Source organism: Phyllobates terribilis, unplaced genomic scaffold (genome assembly GCF_046119375.1).
Source record: "Phyllobates terribilis strain yellow unplaced genomic scaffold, ASM4611937v1 Scaffold_5__5_contigs__length_657084704, whole genome shotgun sequence".
In the NCBI taxonomy this organism is placed as follows: Eukaryota; Metazoa; Chordata; class Amphibia; order Anura; family Dendrobatidae; genus Phyllobates; species Phyllobates terribilis.
In genome coordinates, this window is record NW_027362765.1 from 379395769 (window position 1) to 379418060 (window position 22292).

At 45.9% G+C, this 22292-nt stretch overlaps 1 protein-coding gene across 3 annotated transcripts in view; it reads left to right on the plus strand.

Moving 5' to 3' along the window:
• Positions 1–22292, plus strand: part of PIANP (PILR alpha associated neural protein) — a 72345-nt gene that overhangs the window by 2007 nt on the left and 48046 nt on the right. For all 3 annotated transcript variants that reach the window (XM_073684875.1, XM_073684874.1, XM_073684876.1), the window contains exons 3-4: positions 6802–7367; positions 7445–7526. In XM_073684875.1, the coding sequence (XP_073540976.1) occupies positions 6802–7367; positions 7445–7526 (648 nt within the window). The remainder of the gene's footprint in view (positions 1–6801; positions 7368–7444; positions 7527–22292) is intronic.

Below are 22292 nucleotides of genomic sequence, written 5' to 3' on the forward strand. Positions count from 1 at the left end.
TCTTCTAGGAAACAAAGTTAGAATGCCCAAAATTAAGAGCGTGGAGTGATTGATGTAGAAAGATCAGAATGTGACGATGCTACAACGGCCAAAGCGTGAGAGAAAACATAGAGTGCATGGGTGTTGTGCCGAGTTAGATTTCCTAGTGTAGGGAAATATTGCTGCTTCTGTGGGGAAAGCAGAATTAGAATGTGCGGAGTGTTTACAGGAGCAAACATCGATCTTGTGATGTTCTAGATAGAATGCTTTCCGTAAGGAAACAGTGTTAGAGCGTGCTGTTTGTATGGTGGACACGATGTGATACAAAGACTCGCTTCGGAGGAAGGGATGTTAGAATTGTTTACATCTTGAGAAAAGCAAAACTAGAAAGTCCAGGATTTAAAGTTACAAAGATTAGAATGCCTCGCACAAAGAAGCAATGTTAGAATGCTCTGTATGTATGATGCCACATTGCTACAATGTCTAGACGGCAAGAAAGGGAGCAGTTATAATAATCTGCGATATTCAAGGAAGCAAGCAACAGATTAGAGTGCTTCATAAAGGGAAAGTAGACAGATTAGAGTGCTTCATAAAGGGAAAGTAGACAGATTAGAGTGCTTCATAAAGGGAAAGTAGACAGATTAGAGTGCTTCATAAAGGGAAAGTAGACAGATTAGAGTGCTTCATAAAGGGAAAGTAGACAGATTAGAGCGCTTCATAAAGGGAAAGTAGACAGATTAGAGTGCTTCATAAAGGGAAAGTAGACAGATTAGAGTGCTTCATAAGGGGAAAGTAGACAGATTAGAGTGCTTCATAAAGGGAAAGTAGACAGATTAGAGTGCTTCATAAGGGGAAAGTAGACAGATTAGAGCGCTTCATAAAGGGAAAGTAGACAGATTAGAGCGCTTCATAAAGGGAAAGTAGACAGATTAGAGCGCTTCATAAAGGGAAAGTAGACAGATTAGAGTGCTTCATAAAGGGAAAGTAGACAGATTAGAGCGCTTCATAAAGGGAAAGTAGACAGATTAGAGTGCTTCATAAGGGGAAAGTAGACAGATTAGAGCGCTTCATAAAGGGAAAGTAGACAGATTAGAGTGCTTCATAAAGGGAAAGTAGACAGATTAGAGTGCTTCATAAAGGGAAAGTAGACAGATTAGAGTGCTTCATAAAGGGAAAGTAGACAGATTAGAGTGCTTCATAAGGGGAAAGTAGACAGATTAGAGTGCTTCATAAAGGGAAAGTAGACAGATTAGAGCGCTTCATAAAGAGAAAGTAGACAGATTAGAGTGCTTCATAAGGGGAAAGTAGACAGATTAGAGTGCTTCATAAAGGGAAAGTAGACAGATTAGAGCGCTTCATAAAGGGTAAAGTAGACAGATTAGAGTGCTTCATAAGGGGAAAGTAGACAGATTAGAGTGCTTCATAAAGGAAAACTGTCCGAATACTCTGTATGTAAGGTTGCAAAATCTAAACTATCTGAGGTACGGGCCACTGCATGTGAGAATATACATGTTGCCTGCACTCTAATCCAGCCAGCCTGGATTGATTGACCTCTTGGAGGACTAGAAACGTCATCACGAGCCTTTCCAAAATATTCCACTTGAACCATTGAGCTCCTGGTGCAAGTACAGTGAATAAGACTCATGCACCTTCAACCGAGTACATATAGTATCTCAACAGGACTTGTGAAGTTTTTTCCTGTCCTCAGGTAAGGGATTCAAGCCAGATTCATTAGGATTACAGAGGGTGAACTTCTCGACTCTTCTTTGAATGGTCTCCACCTCTCCGGCTGGACAGAGCTCATTAGCATTTGGCACATGCAAGCATTAAAAATATTTTTTTTATCATGATGAAGATCTACAAAGGACACTTTTGGAGAGTACAGGAAAATAACAGTCAGATACTGTTGACAGATTAGGATAAAGGATCCTTCTCACAGGGTTCCCTTTAAATTATGACAATCCGGCTGCTTGCCGACACCATTAGGGGGTGATCACAGCATAAAAAAAATGATACCCATCTCATTAAACTGAATAATCAATCTGTATGCACTGGACTATTAGAATCTTCCTAGTAGGATATTGGATAAGGAGAAAGATTAGAATGGCCAGCACAATAATCTGAAGTGTGAGGGGTGGCAGAATGCACAGAACGTAAGAAGAAAGGTTAGAATCCGTAGAAAGGGAGAGAAGTGACAGTACATCAGCTTATGCAGAGTTAAGATTAGACTGCTCATCACAAGTAAAAAATAAAATGAGAATGTCCACGATGTGGGCAATGCTTTCATAATTGCAGAGTGAGGAAGCAATAATACAGTGCTCGCACAGCCTTTATATCAGGAAGAAAAAGTGTGGTTGAGCATCATTATAAAGCTTAATAGAAATTCATAGTCACATAGCCAGAATATTAGCAGATCGTATAATAATGAAGCATAACAGCACTGTTAAAATCTTCATGCTCACATAGTGGGGAGGTAATAGTAGAAGGCTCACATATTGTGGAATCAAGGCTGGAATGCTCACATAGTAAAGAAGCAATAGTATAAAATAGTAGAATGCTCACATAGTATGGAAGAAATAGTATAATGCTCACATAGTAAAGAAGCAATAGTATAAAATAGTAGAATGCTCACATAGTATGGAAGAAATAGTATAATGCTCGCATAGTAAAGAAGCAATAGTATAAAATAGTAGAATGCTCACATAGTATGGAAGAAATAGTATAAAATAGTAGAATGCTCACATAGTAAAGAAGCAATAGTATAAAATAGTAGAATGCTCACATAGTAAAGAAGCAATAGTATAAAATAGTAGAATGCTCACATAGTATGGAAGAAATAGTATAATGCTCACATAGTAAAGAAGCAATAGTATAAAATAGTAGAATGCTCACATAGTATGGAAGAAATAGTAGAATGCTCACATAGTAAAGAAGCAATAGTATAAAATAGTAGAATGCTCACATAGTATGGAAGAAATAGTAGAATGCTCACATAGTATGGAAGAAATAGTATAAAATATTATAATGATCACATAGTATGGAAGAAATAGTAGAATGCTCACATAGTACAGAAGCAATAGTATAAAATATTATAATGATCACATAGTATGGAAGAAATAGTATAAAATAGTAGAATGCTCACATAGTATGGAAGAAATAGTATAAAATAGTAGAATGCTCACATAGTATGGAAGAAATAGTAGAATGCTCACATAGTATGGAAGAAATAGTATAAAATATTATAATGATCACATAGTATGGAAGAAATAGTAGAATGCTCACATAGTACAGAAGCAATAGTATAAAATATTATAATGATCACATAGTATGGAAGAAATAGTATAAAATAGTAGAATGCTCCATAGTAGGAAAGCAATAAAAACCCCTTACATAGCAGGGAAGCAGAAGATTGCTTCCGGAATACTCAGATAGCAAAGAATGCTAACATACATAATAGAGACACAATAGTAGAATGCTCACATTGTACAGAAGCAATAAAAAAAAGTATTACATAGCAGAGAGAAGAATGCTTCCACTATAGAGAAGCAATAATAGAATGCTCACATATTAGGGAAGCAATAGTAGAATGCCCCTGTAGAAGGCAATGGTAAAGTGCTCACAAAGTAGAGAAGCAACAATAGTAGCGCTCACATAGTATGGAAAACAATAATAGAAAGCTCACATCGTATGGAAGTAATGGCAGAATGCTCATACAGTGTGGAATAATAGTTGATTGCTCACATGGTAATGATAAAACGCTTACATATTATGGAGGTAATGGTAGAATGCTCTGGTGATTTGCATTCTAGGAAGCAAATTAAACCAATGCAGGAGAAACTAACTGCCCTCCTGACTGACTGCGTCAATTATCTTGCTGTTTTCAATAATAACCAGCAGAACTGTGAATGCAGCTATGGAGAATAATACAGGCTGTAACTCAGAATCGGTGCAGCATAAAAAAAATGTCAATGTATTTACACTGTGACTTAATTTCTTCAGATGTCTTTGAAGGATTTTCCGCTTTGGACAATCTCTTATTGTCAAGATTAATCTGACAACAAACTGACTTGTAGGGTGACCTAGTGCTGGGACCCCCATGATCAACCGTAATCTGCAGAGAAATCCAGCAACAAGTGTTCAAATTACACATAGCGCCACCACAGAGGAAATTTAAGAACAACCCAAATTCCTAAAAGGTTGGGCCGCTGTGTAAAATTTCAAGAAAACCAGAATGTGATAGTTTGGAAATCTCTTATCGCCATATTTTAGTCGCAGCAGAACATAGAACAGATCAGAAGGTGAACGTTGGATATTTCTCCTTTACATTTGAAAAAATTAACTAATTTAAAAATTGATGACAGCGACACATCTCAGAAAAAGTTGTGCCCAGGCCGTGACCACCACTGTGTAGCGTCCCCTCTTCTTTTTACACTAGTCTACAGACATCTGGGGAGTGAGGAACAATTGCTGGAGTTTTGAGAGAGGAACGTTGTCCCCTTCTTGTCTGATGTCGGATTCTTGTTGATTCAGTGTTCGCGGGTCTGTGCTGAATTTTTTGTTTCATAATGCGCCAAATGTTTTCTATTGAAAGGTCGGGACTGCAGGCGGCTGGATCATCCCCCGAACTCTTCTTCTGCAGAGCCGCGCTGCTGTGATGGAGGCAGTCTGTGGTTTATCATTGCCTTGCTGAAATATACAATTCGTTTCCTGAAATTAAGGTTGTCTGGATGGAGCAGATGTTCTATCACTTTTATATAAGGCTCAGCAGTGATGGCGCCTTTCATGAGTGCGCTGCCCCTGCCATAGGCACTAATGCCCCCTATACATCAGAGATGCAGGAACTGGGCATTGATAACAAGCTGGATGGTCCCTCTCCCCGATAACAAGCTGGATGGTCCCTCTCCTCGATAACAAGCTGGACGGTCCCTCTCCTCGATAACAAGCTGGACGGTCCCTCTCCTCGATAAGCTGGATGGTACCTTTCCCTGATAACAAGCGGGATGTCCCTCTCCTTGATAACAAGCTGGATGGTCCCTCTCCTCGATAACAAGCTGGATGGTCCCTCTACTTCATAACAAGCTGGAAGGTCCCTCTTCTCGATAACAAGCTGGATGGTCCCTCTCCTTGATAGCAAGCTGGATGGTCCTTTCTCCTTGATAACAAGCTGGATGGTCCCTCTACTTCATAACAAGCTGGAAGGTCCCTCTTCTCGATAACAAGCTGGATGGTCCCTCTCCTTGATAGCAAGCTGGATGGTCCTTTCTCCTTGATAACAAGCTGGATGGTCCCTTTACTTGATAACAAGCTGGATTGTCCTTCTCCTTTTGAGTCCGCAGGACATGACATCCGTGGTTTCCATAAAGAATTTCACATTTTGATTCCACCGACCACAGAACACTTTTGCATTTTTCCTCAGTCCATTATAAATGAGTTTTGGTCCAGAGAAAACGACAGTGTTTCTGGATTGTGCTGATATTTGTCTTCTTCTTTACATGATGGAACTGTAACTTGTATTTGTGGATTGCACGGAGAACTGTGATCACAGAGAATGATTTCTGGAAGTTTTCCTGAGCCTGTTCGGTGATTTGCACAACCGAATCAGGTCTGTATTTAATGCAATGGGACCTGAAGGTCCACAGATTACAAGCATCCAGTACTGACCGTCTGTCTTGTCCTTTCTGTACATGGATTTCTCCAGAATCTCTGAATCTTTTGATACTAGGTCCTGTAAATGGAGAATATTCAAAGACTGCACAAAAATTTTCTGAAATTGTTCCACAAGTTTTAGGCACAGTCATTCAGAGTTGGGTGACTTCCAACCATCTTTGCTTTTGGGAGACTCTGCCTCTCTAGCATGCTCTTTTTATACAGTCATGTGACTATATAAATTGACCCTCCAGCTGTTTTTCCTATCAATTACTTTTCCAGCCTTTTACTATCTTTGTCCCAACTTTTCTGAGAGCTGTTGCCACCATTAATTTCTAAAAACTTATTTTTTTCAACTAAAAGAGAAAAATGTTCACCATTCACCTTCTGATCTGTTCTATGTTCTGCCGTGAATAAAACATGGCGATAAAAGATTCCCAAATCATTGCATTCTTGTTTTCTTTACATTTTACACTGCGTCACAACTTTTTGGAATTTGGGTTTGTATAACAAATCTGAACTATGCATTTATATGTATCATTAAAAGGGTATGTAGACTTTTACATCCAGTTTTTAGCACTCTAATGCATCTAAAACGAGAAATTTGTAACTTTCAAATATTCTTAATTTTAAAAAAATTCCCTTACAATATTATGTATGCAGCTATTATGCAGACGCATGTGTCTCTGCTAACAGACAATGAATAAATCCTGCAATTAGTGTGATCCTGTAGCCATATCAGAGCAAAGAGCTATAAAAAAAAGTTACTATGGTGGACCGGATATAACATGGACAGGCTACTTACTTCAGTAAACGTTGTGTAATACTTCACTTCTCCTGTAGGAATGCTGTAGGGAAACTGAACACTTGCTTCCAGGATACAGCTGATCACTCTGGGGTGTAATTCTTCACTTCTACTGTGGGAATGCTGTAGGGAAACTGAACACTTGCTGCCAGGATACAGCTGATCACTCTGGGTCCTAGTGCTGAGACTTTTCATGGTCTGCTCATTTTTGTGGCAACCTCTTAACTAAATGGATTTGTAAAAAGTAGGACAATGCCTTTAAGAAATGAATTGAGGTGAGCTAAGTATAGGGTGATGAAGTAGGGCGAATGAACCAAGGGCAGGGGGGTTGATGTTAAAGTCAATCTACTAACCTTCCCCCTCTCTCTCAGGTCTGGTTTTCCTTCCACCTTCTTCATTTATTATTCAGTACTCCTATCAAGCACGTGTTCCTCACTCCCCAATCTCCTGCACCCTACGAGGTCTCCCCATCATAGTGCAATAAGATCTTCCTCTATCCCAGCTGTCCTTAAGCATCTACACTCCTCCCATCATCCTGCTCCACAACCCTCAGCCTCAACTCACCATCTCGACCTTCATGCTTCCTCCATGATCGGATCACAAGACTTTCCACCAAAAATCACATACTTCGCCCACAGGAACCATAAGTACCTCCATCAGCGCTCTGCGCCCACACGAGGCAAGCGTCAGTCCTCGGCGTCTAGCTTGCTCTTCCCTGCAGCCATCGAAGGAGCAGTTCCCCCATCTCAATATCCATGGGCCATCTTGTGGGACCCTACAGTATCGGACGAAGAAGGGGCTCAGAGTTCTTCCACTCCTCGACCTTTTTACCATTCGGAGTGGGGCATCTTGGAAAATAATGAACCAGCACGAGGACTCGATTTGCGAGGGGTCCCGACGACACTCAGACCCCACGGATTTCCTCCACAAGATGAAGGTGAGGGAAAACCTTGAAAAAAAGCTTAAAATCCAAGATAGTCTCTGCACCTTTTTATTTTCTGCCTTTCTTAACAGGAACGGACCCCCAACTGTATGTGACGATCGTCATCTCCGTGGTCATTGTGTTCGTGGCAACCGGAATAATCATCAAGTTCTGGTGAGTAATTATCAACATCACATTGTGTCTTCCATCCAATCACCAGAGCTACATCTGTAACTCCGCTGCTGCTTCACTGTTAGCTCTCAGGCAGCGAAGCAGCACATCGATGTTATGTACATACGTACAATGCAATGTATGATCCGCTGGAGAACTTTCTGGTTAGTGTCTCCCCAGTAATGAATCTGAAGACTCCCAGGTTATACCAGCTGTACATATATAATTATATACAGGAAATACCCAGGTTATACGGGCTGAACATATAAAAATATATACAGGAGATACCCAGGTTATACCAGCTGTACATATATAATTATATACAGAAGATACCCAGGTTATACCAGCTATATATATATAATTATATACAGGAGATGCCCAGGTTATACCAGCTGTACATATATAATTATATATAGGAGACACCCAGGTAATACCAGCTATACATATATAATTATATATACAGTGGGTACGGAAAGTATTCAGACCCCTTTAAATTTTTCACTCTTTGTTTCATTGCAGCCATTTGGTAAATTCTAAAAAGTTCATTTTTTTTCTCATTAAAGTACACTCTGCACCCCATCTTGACTGAAAAAAAACAGAAATGTAGAAATTTTTGCAAATGTATTAAAAAAGAAAAGCTGAAATATCACAAGGTCATAAGTATTCAGACCCTTTGCTCAGACACTCATATTTAAGTCACATGCTGTCCATTTCCTTGTGATCCTCCTTGAGATGGTTCTACTCCTATATTGGAGTCCAGCTGTGTTTAATTAAACTGATAGGACTTGATTTGGAAAGGCACACACCTGTCTCTATAAGACCTCACAGCTCACAGTGCATGTCAGACCAAATGAGAATCATGAGCTCAAAGGAACTGTCCAAGGAGCTCAGAGACAGAATTATGGCAAGGCACAGATCTGGCCAAGGTTACAAAAGAATTTCTGCATTAGTCAAGGTTCCTAAGAGCACAGTGGCCTCCATAATCCTTAAATGGAAGAAGTTTTGGACCACCAGAAGTCTTCCTAGACCTGGCCGTCCAGCCAAACTGAGCAATCGTGGGAGAAGAGCCTTGGTGAGAGAGGTAAAGAAGAACCCCAAGATCACTGTGGCTGAGCTCCAGAGATGCAGTAGGGAGATGGGAGAAAGTTCCACAAAGTCAGCTATCACTGCAGCCCTCCACCAGTCGGGCCTTTATGGCAGAGTGGCCCGACGGAAGCCTCTCCTCAGTATAGAGTTTGCTCAAAAACACATGAAGGACTCCCAGACTATGAGAAATAAGATTCTCTGGTCTGATGAGACGAAGATAGAACTTTTTGGTGATAATTCTAAGCGGTATGTGTGAAGAAAACCAGGCACTGCTCATCACCTGCCCAATACAATCCCAACAGTGAAACATGGTGGTGGCAGCATCATGCTATGGGGGTGTTTTTCAGCTGCAGGGACAGGACGTCTGGTTGCAATTGAAGGAAACATGAATGCGGCCAAGTACAGAGATATCCTGGATGAAAACCTCTTCCAGAGTGCTCTGGACCTCAGACTTGGCCGAAGGTTCACCTTCCAACAAGACAATGACCCTAACCACACAGCTAAAATAACAAAGGAGTGGCTTCAGAACAACTCTGTGACCATTCTTGACTGGCCCAGCCAGAGCCCTGACCTAAACCCAATTGAGCATCTCTGGAGAGACCTGAAAATGGCTGTCCACCAACGTTCACCATCCAACCTGACGGAACTGGAGAGGATCTGCAAGGAAGAATGGCCGAGGATCCCCAAATCCAGGGGTGAAAAACTTGTTGCATTATTCCCAAGAAGACTCATGGCTGTACTAGCTCAAAAGGGGGCTTCTACTCAATACTGAGCAAAGGGTCTGAATACTTATTTCTACATTTCTGTTTTTTTCAGTCAAGATGGGGTGCAGAGTATACATTAATGAGAAAAAAAAAACTTTTTAGTATTTACCAAATGGCTGCAATGAAACAAAGAGTGAAAAATTTAAAGGGGTCTGAATACTTTCCGTACCCACTGTAGGAGACCTCCAGGTAATACCACCTATACATATATAATTATATATTGGAGACACTCAGGTAATACCAGCCGTACATACTGTATATAATTATACAGGAGATGCCCAGGTTATAAAAGCTGTTCATATATAATTATATACAGGAGATACTCAGGTTATAACAGCTGTATGTATATAATTATATACAGGAGATGCCCAGGTTATAACAGCTGTATGTATATAATTATATACAGGAGATGCCCAGGTTATAAAAGCTGTTCATATATAATTATATACAGGAGATACCCAGGTTATACCAGCTGTACATATAGAATTATATACAGGAGATGCCCAGGTTATAAAAGCTGTTCATATATAATTATATACAGAAGATTCCCAGGTTATACCAGCTGTACATATATAATTATATACAGGAGATGCCCAGGTTATACCAGCTGTACATATATAATTATATACAGGAGATACCCAGGTTATACCAGCTGTACATATATAATTATATACAGGAGATGCCCAGGTTATAAAAGATGTACATATATAATTATATACAGGAGATGCTCAGGTTATAAAAGCTGTTCATATATAATTATATACAGGAGATGCCCAGGTTATACCAGATGTACATATATAATTATATACAGGAGATACTCAGGTTATAAAAGCTGTTCATATATAATTATATACAGAAGATTCCCAGGTTATACCAGTTGTACATATATAATTATATACAGGAGATGCCCAGGTTATACCAGCTGTACATATATAATTATATATAGGAGATGCTCAGGTTATAAAAGCTGTTCATATATAATTATATACAGAAGATTCCCAGGTTATACCAGCTGTACATATATAATTATATACAGGAGATACCCAGGTTATACCAGCTGTACATATAGAATTATATACAGAAGATACCCAGGTTATACCAGCTGTACATATAGAATTATATACAGGAGATACCCAGGTTATACCAGCTGTACATACAGTTGTGCTCAAAAGTTTACATACCCCGGCAGAATTTTTCCTTTCTTGGCCTTGTTTCAGAGAATATGAATGATAACAAAAAAACACTTTTTCTCCACTCATGGTTATTGGTTGGGTGAAGCCATTTATTGTCAAACTACTGCGTTTTCTCTTCTTAAATCTTGATGACAACTGTGATGCAGTGACCGGGATCGTATACGAGGGACGTTATATATCCCCCAGAATGTGTACAGAGACCTATTAAATCCATTGGAGTGCACTGCAGTCACAAACTCACCTGCGGCTGCAATGCAGGAATGAAGGTGAGCATTGACCTGGTCAGGCTATCTGGCTAAGGCAGATTAGTAAAACCCGGCAGGGCCTTCATTTCTTGGAGGAGGTCACAGGAGGCAGTGGGGCGGCCTCCTCCCTCCAACCCGGGTTTTCCAGTGGCTTTTGCCACAGATCCTTTAAAAACCCTGCATTAAGGATTAGTGTTGTTCAGTGTTGGGACCTGCTAGGAACATAGCAGGAAACCTCGGCGGGCCTGTGTGTAGCTGAACCCACGCCTGGGAAGGCTCTGCACCCGTCAGGCTCTGAGCGGCCCAGCACGGCCGTTGCCCCCGGCAACCGTTGTTATGGACTTGTGTTAACCCGGCTGCGAACCGGGGAACTCTTCTGTTTACCCGGAGTGCTGAATAAAGCTGTCTATGTTGGACTTGCTTGGGTCACTGCCTCAGTTACTGCACGGTGTGAACACCGCCGCCTTACAGCTTGGTGGAGAATGCAGGCATTGTGACTGAGGCATACCCCACCAGCAGCTGCATGACCACAATCCGGCCGGCCACCTTTCAGCCCCACCCCATGGACAAAATGGAGGAGCTGTTAAAGCAATTGGTACTCACCCAGCAGCAGCAGCTGCAGTCTCAGCGGCAACAGCAGGAGCGGGAACAGCAGCATAATCAGCAGCAGCAGCTACTGTACCAGCAGCAGCAAAAAACTAATGAACTGTTGCTGCAACAGATTGCTGCCCTGCGGGAAACGGCCACAACGCCGATCCCCGGAACGTCGAGAGGCCCGGGACAAGGTTCCCTCAGTGCTGAGGAAGATGGGACTGGCGGACGACGTGGAAGCCTTCCTGTCCATCTATGAATGCACAGCAGAGCTGGAAAACCTACCAGCAGTCCAGTGGGTAGAAGTGGTGGCTCCGTTTTTGGTCGGCAATGCCCAGAAGGCCTACTTAGTCAGTCGGGAGGAAGCCCCAGACTACCAGAGGCTCAAAGGTGAGATCCTTGCCCGACTGGGGGTCAATACATACATGATGGCTCAGCGCGTATTTTCATGGGCCTTTGTGGAGACCGGACCCGCCCGGTCTCAAGCTTATGACCTTCTGCAGCTGGTACGGAGGTGGCTCCAGCCCGAGACTTTGACTCCAGCCCAAATGGTGGAGAAGGTGGTGGTCGACCGGCAGGTGAGGACTCTGCCGGCCACTATCCAACGTTGGGTGGGGCAAGGGGACGCCGGCACCCTCAACCATGTGGTCAGCCTGATCGAGCGGTACTCGGACACTCAGGACTTTATATGAGACTCTGCCCCCTCGCTGCTGTCATGCTGGACCCTGCCAGACCAGGAACCGGGAAAGGGGTTGCATCTCTCTGGTGAGGACAGTCAGCACCGTACCCGTGCTGAAGGGGAACCCCAGAGTGAGAGTGGCAGGAGACCAGTTCCCTCCCAAACGGTCACAAGATCTAACAGTACCTCCGCCATTAGGTGCTGGCGGTGTCAGGGGCCGGGACATGTGGTTGCTAACTGCCCCCTGACTACAGAGCCCATGAACTGCGGGTATAACCGCCGGGTCTCACTGTACACCCAGACCGTCTGCTCTACGAGTGCCGACCCCCTGGACAGTGAACCCCAACTGTGCCAGGTACTGGTTAATGGGTACCCAATGGAGGCCATCTTAGACTCGGGGAGCCTAGTGACTTTGGTACATGAGTCGCTGGTGGCAGGAGACAACTCCAGTGGACGGACCGTCGGGGTTGTGTGTATCCATGGGGATCTCCGAGAATACCCAACCGCAGAGGTAGTGTTGTCCACGCCATGTGGGGACACTAAACATGTGGTGGGGATGGTAAAAACTCTTCCCTATGGGACTGTGTTGGGAAGAGACTTGCCCCTGTTCTGGACTCTGTGGAAAAACAAAAAACACTCTTCCCCGGTAAAATTTATTACAGGTGCTGTACCCGAAGAACCCGCGGGAAAGGGTGTTAGAGGTAAAAGGTGTAGCTCAAGAGCCCGGTGCAGATACTGTGATTCCATGCATGGTGGTCAACGGTGAGTTGTTCTATAGGGTAGACAAAATCAGGGACGAGGTCATGGAACAGTTAGTGGTACCTGAGTCGTACTGTCGGGCAGCTCTGGAGATGGCACAAACACACCTGCTGGGTGGACACTTAGGGGTTAAAAAGACACAAGAGCGTATCTTGCAGTGGTTCTTTTGGCCAGGGATTTATGTGGAGGTCCAAAAGTACTGCGAATCCTGCCCCGAATGTCAGCTGACCACACCCACCGCAAGCTTCCGTAGCCCATTGGTACCCCTGCCAGTGATAGAGGTACCTTTTAAACAAATTGCAATGGACTTGGTAGGGCCCATTGTAAAATCCGCTCGTGGCCACCAACATATACTTGTGGTCGTCGACTGTGCCACCCGGTACCCGGAGGCTATACCGCTACGCCACACCTCGGCGAAACTGATTGCACGGGAGCTGTTTGCCATGTTCTGACACCTTGGGCTACCTAAGGAGATCCTGACGGATCAAGGGACCCCTTTTATGTCCAAGGTGACGAGGGAACTGTGCAAACTGCTAAAAATAAAACTATTGCACACCTTGGCGTACCACCCTCAAACCGACGAGCTAGTATAACCGTTCAATAAAGCCCTCAAGTCCATGTTAAAAAGGGTGGTTTCTAAGGACGGAAGGGATTGGGACACGTTGCTACCCTATTTGATGTTCCCCGTCCGTGAGGTACCCCAGGCTTCCGCAGGGTTCTCTCCCTTTGAGTTATTGTACGGCAGACACCCTAGGGGTCTGTTGGACATAGCCAAAGAGACGTGGGAACAAGAGCCAACTCCACATAGGAGTATAATTGAACACGTGGCTAGTATGCAGGACCGATTTGCGGCGGTCATGCCCATCGTGAAAGAACATCTGTTAGATGCCCAGGCAGCACGGAGGCGCACATATAATAAAAGAGCCAGAGTCAGGTCTTTTAACAAGGGCGATCGAGTGGTAGTACGTGTAACCTCAGCCAGGGGTGCGTCCGGGGGAGAGGTCAGGATAAGTGATGCTCTCACTAAACAGCAGCGACGGGAGGCTCGCTCGCTGGTGCAGAAGAATACCGACATGTTCTCAGAGCTACCGGGTAGGACTGGGGTTCTCCAACATGACATTGTCACCGAACCTGGGGTAAGGGTACGAATGAGACCGTACCGGTTACCCGAAGCTCGGATGCAAGCCATCACGGCTGAGGTAAAACAAATGCTCCCGTTAGGAGTCATCGAGGAATCACAGAGTGAATTGGCTAGCCCCATCGTACTGATCCCGAAACCAGACGAATCATTACGCTCCTGTAACGATTTCCGGAAATTAAATGAAGTGTCGAAGTTGGACCTTTGTCCAACGCCAAGGAGAGGAATGCGCGAGTCACCAGGTGGTTTCTGTCACTGCAAAATTTCAGTTTCTCTGTAGAAGTCGCAGGCAAATGCGGATACCCTGTCCCGGGCACCCTGTATGGTGACAAATGTTCAACCCCACAAGTTTGAACAGAGTGGGGGGGTATTAAAAACCCTGCATTAAGGGTTAGTGTTGTTCAGTGTTGGGACCTGCTAGGAGCACAGCAGGAAAGCTCGGCGGACCTGTGAGTAGCTGAACCCACGCCTGGGAAGGCTCTGCACCCGTCAGGCTCTGAGCGGCCCGGCGTGGCCGTTGCCCCCGGCAACCGTTGTTATGGACTTGTGTTAACCAGGCTGCGAACCAGAGGACTTTTTGATGAGTGCAAATTTGCCTCCAGTATTGCCTCCATCTTTCCTTCAACTTTTACCAAGTTTCCCGTACCTTTGTAGCTCACACATCCCCAAAACATCAGCGATCCACCTCCGTGCTTTACTGTAGGAATGGTGTTCCTTTCATCATCGGCCTTGTTGACCTCTCTCCAAATGTAACATTTATGGTTGTGGCCAAAAAGTTCAATTTTGGTCTCATCACTCCCAATTACCTTGTTCCAGAAGTTTTGAGACTTGTCTCTGTGCTGTTTGGTGTATTGTAGGCGAGATACTTTGTGGCATTTGAGCAGTAATGTCTTTCTTCTGGTGACTCGACCATGCAGCCCATTTTTCTTCAAGTGCCTCTTTATTGTGCATCTTGAAACAGCCACACCGCTAGTTTTCATAGAGTCCTGAATTTCAGATGATGTTATTTGTGGGTTTTTCTTTGCATCCCGAACAATTTTCCTGGCAGTTGTGGCCGAAATTTCTGTTGGTCTACCTAACCATGGTTGGGTTTTTACAGAGCCCCTGATTTTCCATTTGTTAATCACAGTTTGAACGCTGCTGACTGGCATTTTCAATTCCTTGGATATCTTTTTGTATCCCTTTCCTGTGTTATACAGTTCAACTACCTTTTCCCGTAGATCCGTTGACAATTCTTTTGATTTTCCCATGACTCTCAATCCAGAAACGTCAGTGACTGGATGAAAGATGCAAGAGTCTGTCTGGATCCCAGAAACTCAGCTTTTATGCACACACACTAATTGCAAGCAAACAGGTCACAGATGAGGATGTTACCTTTAGTAGCCATTCAAACCCATTTCTGTCAAATTCTGTGCATGTTATCAGGCCAAAATCACCAGGGTATGTGAACTTCTGATCAGGGTCATTTCCATGTTTTTGGTTGTCATTATGATTTAAAAAGAGAAAACACAGTAGTTTGACAATAAATGACTTCACCCAACCAATAACCATGAGAGGAGAAAAAGGTTTTTTGTCATAATTCATATTCTCTAAAACAAGGCCAAGAAAGCAAAAATTATTCCGGGGTATGTAAACTTTTCAGCACAACTGTATATAATTATATACAGGAGATACCCAGGTTATACCAGCTGTACATATATAATTATATATAGGAGAAGCCCAGGTTATACCAGCTGTACATATATAATTATATACAGGAGATGCCCAGGTTATACCAGCTGTACATATATAATTATATATAGGAGACGCCCAGGTTATACCAGCTGTACATATATAATTATATACAGGAGATGCCCAGGTTATACCAGCTGTACATATATAATTATATACAGGAGATGTCTAGGTTATACCAGCTGTACATATATAATTATATACAGGAGATGCTCAGGTTATAAAAGCTGTTCATATATAATTATATACAGGAGATGTCCAGGTTATACCGGCTGTACATATATAATTATATACAGGAGATGCTCAGGTTATACCGGCTGTACATATATAATTATATACAGAAGATTCCCAGGTTATACCAGCTGTACATATATAATTATATACAGGAGATGCCCAGGTTATACCAGCTGTACATATATAATTATATATAGGAGACGCCCAGGTTATACCAGCTGTACATATATAATTATATACAGGAGATGCCCAGGTTATACCAGCTGTACATATATAATTATATACAGGAGATGTCTAGGTTATACCAGCTGTACATATATAATTATATATAGGAGACGCGCAGGTTATACCAGCTGTACATATATAATTATATACAGGAGATGTCCAGGTTATACCAGCTGTACATATATAATTATATATAGGAGACGCCCAGGTTATACCAGCTGTACATATATAATTATATATAGGAGACGCCCAGGTTATACCAGCTGTACATAAAGAATTATATATAGGAGACGCCCAGGTTATACCAGCTGTACATATAGAATTACATACAGGAGATGACCAGGTTATACCAACTTGGTCCAACGAATAAGCTCATGTTATACCAGTCATGCAGGCAGCACGTGGACTGAAGTTGATTGGTTGGAGATGATAGACATTTCATTACAGAATATACAGTAACATTTATAAATCTTTATTCGCCTATGTCGTTCCAGCTGCTTATGTCGTTGTATAATCTGAGCCGTGTAGAAGGCATGCACTTACTTTGGATAAATGACTGCCAGCCATTATGAGCCTTTAATTGTGGCGGCGCTGAGTGCTCCCCTGCTGTGTCCTTCTGCGTGACTTCCTCATCACAGCAGAGCAGAGGAACTTTGCTTCCCCCACAGAACAAATTACATTACAGATCCATTCTGCTGCGATGTCACCTTGAATTTTCGGCATCACTATTTACATCAGAAAAATATTTTATGGAGCGACGATTTCACTACAAATCCCTGACCCCATATACTGGAGGAATGAGGAGCGCAGGGGATAAGCGGTGCCAGGGGCTGCTGCACCACTCCAGGGGCCGCTGCACCACTCCTCACCTGTACGCTGGAGTCCTGGCTCCACAATAAAAGTGGAAGCAAAGTATAGCTTCAGCATTCTCTCACTTCCCACGGTCCCGATTGTACCAGGACAGTCCCACAAATAGGACCTCAGAAGGAAAGTGGCTCAATAAGACTGAACCCACCCAAACCCACAGGTTCCAATTTTAGCAAATAAATGATGTTCTTGTATGATAAAAAATAACTTTCCAGCAAACTTTCTGCATCAGTTTCACAGTTTTATAGATCTTTGCTTGCTGTCATTCTGTAGGAATCTGACCTGGTCGTGTGATGGACCCACAACTGTGACAGCAAGCAGAGATGTGTCCACCACAAGGCCGAGGCCGGCAGCTAGTGAGACAGCAAGCAGAGATGTGTCCACCACATGGCCGAGGCCGGCAGCTAGTGAATAACAGCAAGCAGAGATGTGTCCACCACATGGCCGAGGCCGGCAGCTAGTGAATAACAGCAAGCAGAGATGTGTCCACCACATGGCCGAGGCCGGCAGCTAGTGAGACAGCAAGCAGAGATGTGTCCACCACATGGCTGAAGCCGGCAGCTACTGAGACAGCAAGCAGAGATGTGTCCACCACATGGCCGAGGCCGACTGCTACTGAATAACAGCAAGCAGAGATGTGTCCACCACATGGCCGAGGCTGACTGCTACTGAGACAGCAAGCAGAGATGTGTCCACCACATGGCCGAGGCCGACTGCTACTGAATAACAGCAAGAAGAGATGTGTCCACCACATGGCCGAGGCCGACTGCTACTGAATAACAGCAAGCAGAGATGTGTCCACCACATGGCCGAAGCCGGCAGCTAGTGAGACAGCAAGCAGAGATGTGTCCACCACATGGCCGAGGCCGACTGCTACTGAGACAGCAAGCAGAGATGTGTCCACCACATGGCCGAGGCCGACTGCTACTGAGACAGCAAGCAGAGATGTGTCCACCACATGGCCGAGGCCGACTGCTACTGAATAACAGCAAGCAGAGATGTGTCCACCACATGGCCGAGGCCGACTGCTACTAAGACAGCAAGCAGAGATGTGTCCACCACATGGCCGAGGCTGACAGCTACTGAGACAGCAAGCAGAGATGTGTCTACTACATGGCCGAGGCTGACAGCTACTGAGACAGCAAGCAGAGATGTGTCCACCACATGGCCGAGGCTGACAGCTACTGAGACAGCAAGCAGAGATGTGTCTACCACATGGCCGAGGCCGACAGCTACTGAATAACAGCAAGCAGAGATGTGTCCACCACATGGCCGAGGCTGACAGCTACTGAGACAGCAAGCAGAGATGTGTCCACCACATGGCCGAGGCCGACTGCTACTGAGACAGCAAGCAGAGATGTGTCCACCACATGGCCGAGGCCGACAGCTACTGAATAACAGCAAGCAGAGATGTGTCCACCACATGGCCGAGGCCGACAGCTACTGAATAACAGCAAGCAGAGATGTGTCCACCACATGGCCGAGGCCGACTGCTACTGAGACAGCAAGCAGAGATGTGTCCACCACATGGCCGAGGCCGACTGCTACTGAGACAGCAAGCAGAGATGTGTCCACCACATGGCCGAGGCCGACTGCTACTGAGACAGCAAGCAGAGATGTGTCCACCACATGGCCGAGGCCGACTGCTACTGAGACAGCAAGCAGAGATGTGTCCACCACATGGCCGAGGCCGACTGCTACTGAGACAGCAAGCAGAGATGTGTCCACCACATGGCCGAGGCCGACTGCTACTGAGACAGCAAGCAGAGATGTGTCCACCACATGGCCGAGGCCGACTGCTACTGAGACAGCAAGCAGAGATGTGTCCACCACATGGCCGAGGCTGACTGCTACTGAATAACAGCAAGCAGAGATGTGTCCACCACATGGCCGAGGCCGACAGCTACTGAGACATCAAGCAGAGATGTGTCCACCACATGGCCGAGGCTGACAGCTACTGAGACAGCAAGCAGAGATGTGTCCACCACATGGCCGAGGCTGACAGCTACTGAGACAGCAAGCAGAGATGTGTCCACCACATGGCCGAGGCTGACAGCTACTGAGACAGCAAGCAGAGATGTGTTCACCACATGGCCGAGGCTGACAGCTACTGAGACAGCAAGCAGAGATGTGTCCACCACATGGCCGAGGCTGACTGCTACTGAATAACAGCAAGCAGAGATGTGTCCACCACATGGCCGAGGCTGACAGCTACTGAGACAGCAAGCAGAGATGTGTCCACCACATGGCCGAGGCCGACTGCTACTGAATAACAGCAAGCAGAGATGTGTCCACCACATGGCCGAGGCTGACAGCTACTGAGACAGCAAGCAGAGATGTGTCCACCACATGGCCGAGGCCGGCAGCTACTGAATAACAGCAAGCAGAGATGTGTCCACCACATGGCCGAGGCTGACAGCTACTGAGACAGCAAGCAGAGATGTGTTCACCACATGGCCGAGGCTGACAGCTACTGAGACAGCAAGCAGAGATGTGTCCACCACATGGCCGAGGCCGGCAGCTACTGAATAACAGCAAGCAGAGATGTGTCCACCACATGGCCGAGGCTGACAGCTACTGAGACAGCAAGCAGAGATGTGTTCACCACATGGCCGAGGCTGACAGCTACTGAGACAGCAAGCAGAGATGTGTCCACCACATGGCCGAGGCCGACTGCTACTGAATAACAGCAAGCAGAGATGTGTCCACCACATGGCCGAGGCTGACAGCTACTGAGACAGCAAGCAGAGATGTGTCCACCACATGGCCGAGGCCAACTGCTACGGAATAACAGCAAGCAGAGATGTGTCCACCACATGGCCGAGGCTGACAGCTACTGAGACAGCAAGCAGAGATGTGTCTACCACATGGCCGAGGCCGACTGCTACTGAATAACAGCAAGCAGAGATGTGTCCACCACATGGCCGAGGCCGACTGCTACTGAGACAGCAAGCAGAGATGTGTCCACCACATGGCCGAGGCTGACAGCTACTGAGACAGCAAGCAGAGATGTGTCCACCACATGGCCGAGGCTGACAGCTACTGAATAACAGCAAGCAGAGATGTGTCCACCACATGGCCGAGGCCGGCAGCTACTGAGACAGCAAGCAGAGATGTGTCCACCACATGGCCGAGGCCGGCAGCTACTGAGACAGCAAGCAGAGATGTGTCCACCACATGGCCGAGGCCAACTGCTACGGAATAACAGCAAGCAGAGATGTGTCCACCACATGGCCGAGGCTGACAGCTACTGAGACAGCAAGCAGAGATGTGTCTACCACATGGCCGAGGCCGACTGCTACTGAATAACAGCAAGCAGAGATGTGTCCACCACATGGCCGAGGCCGACTGCTACTGAGACAGCAAGCAGAGATGTGTCCACCACATGGCCGAGGCTGACAGCTACTGAGACAGCAAGCAGAGATGTGTCCACCACATGGCCGAGGCCGACTGCTACTGAGACAGCAAGCAGAGATGTGTCCACCACATGGCCGAGGCCGGCAGCTACTGAGACAGCAAGCAGAGATGTGTCCACCACATGGCCGAGGCCGGCAGCTACTGAGACAGCAAGCAGAGATGTGTCCACCACATGGCCGAGGCTGACAGCTAGTGAGACAGCAAGCAGAGATGTGTCCACCACATGGCCGAGGCCGACTGCTACTGAGACAGCAAGCAGAGATGTGTCCACCACATGGCCGAGGCCGACTGCTACGGAATAACAGCAAGCAGAGATGTGTCCACCACATGGCCGAGGCTGACAGCTACTGAGACAGCAAGCAGAGATGTGTCTACCACATGGCCGAGGCCGACTGCTACTGAATAACAGCAAGCAGAGATGTGTCCACCACATGGCCGAGGCTGACAGCTAGTGAGACAGCAAGCAGAGATGTGTCCACCACATGGCCGAGGCCGACTGCTACTGAATAACAGCAAGCAGAGATGTGTCTACCACATGGCTGAGGCCGACAGCTACTGAGACAGCAAGCAGAGATATGTCCACCACATGGCCGAGGCTGACAGCTAGTGAGACAGCAAGCAGAGATGTATCCACCACATGGCCGAGGCCGACTGCTACTGAGACAGCAAGCAGAGATGTGTCCACCACATGGCCGAGGCTGACAGCTACTGAGACAGCAAGCAGAGATGTGTCCACCACATGGCCGAGGCTGACAGCTACTGAGACAGCAAGCAGAGATGTGTCCACCACATGGCTGAGGCCGACAGCTACTGAATAACAGCAAGCAGAGATGTGTCCACCACATGGCTGAGGCCGACAGCTACTGAGACAGCAAGCAGAGATGTGTCCACCACATGGCCGAGGCTGACAGCTAGTGAGACAGCAAGCAGAGATGTGTCCACCACATGGCCGAGGCCGACAGCTACTGAGACAGCAAGCAGAGATGTGTCCACCACATGGCCGAGGCTGATAGCTAGTGAGACAGCAAGCAGAGATGTGTCCACCACATGGCCGAGGCCGACAGCTACTGAATAACAGCAAGCAGAGATGTGTCCACCACATGGCCGAGGCTGACAGCTAGTGAGACAGCAAGCAGAGATGTGTCCACAACATGGCCGAGGCTGACAGCTACTGAGACAGCAAGCAGAGATGTGTCCACCACATGGCCGAGGCTGACTGCTACTGAGACAGCAAGCAGAGATGTGTCCACCACATGGCCGAGGCTGACAGCTAGTGAGACAGCAAGCAGAGATGTGTCCACCACATGGCCGAGGCCGACAGCTACTGAATAACAGCAAGCAGAGATGTGTCCACCACATGTCCGAGGCCGACTGCTACTGAATAACAGCAAGCAGAGATGTGTCCACCACATGGCCGAGGCTGACAGCTAGTGAGACAGCAAGCAGAGATGTGTCCACCACATGGCCGAGGCTGACAGCTACTGAGACAGCAAGCAGAGATGTATCCACCACATGGCCGAGGCCGACAGCTACTGAATAACAGCAAGCAGAGATGTATCCACCACATGGCCGAGGCCGACAGCTACTGAATAACAGCAAGCAGAGATGTGTCCACCACATGGCCAAGGCCGACTGCTACTGAGACAGCAAGCAGAGATGTGTCCACCACATGGCCGAGGCCGACAGCTACTGAATAACAGCAAGCAGAGATGTGTCCACCACATGGCCGAGGCCGACTGGTACTGAATGACAGCAGAGATCTTGAAAACCATGAAGAATTGATACAGAATGTATATTGGAAAGTTGGACAACTTTTAACTAAAGATTATCGCTCCAGAGT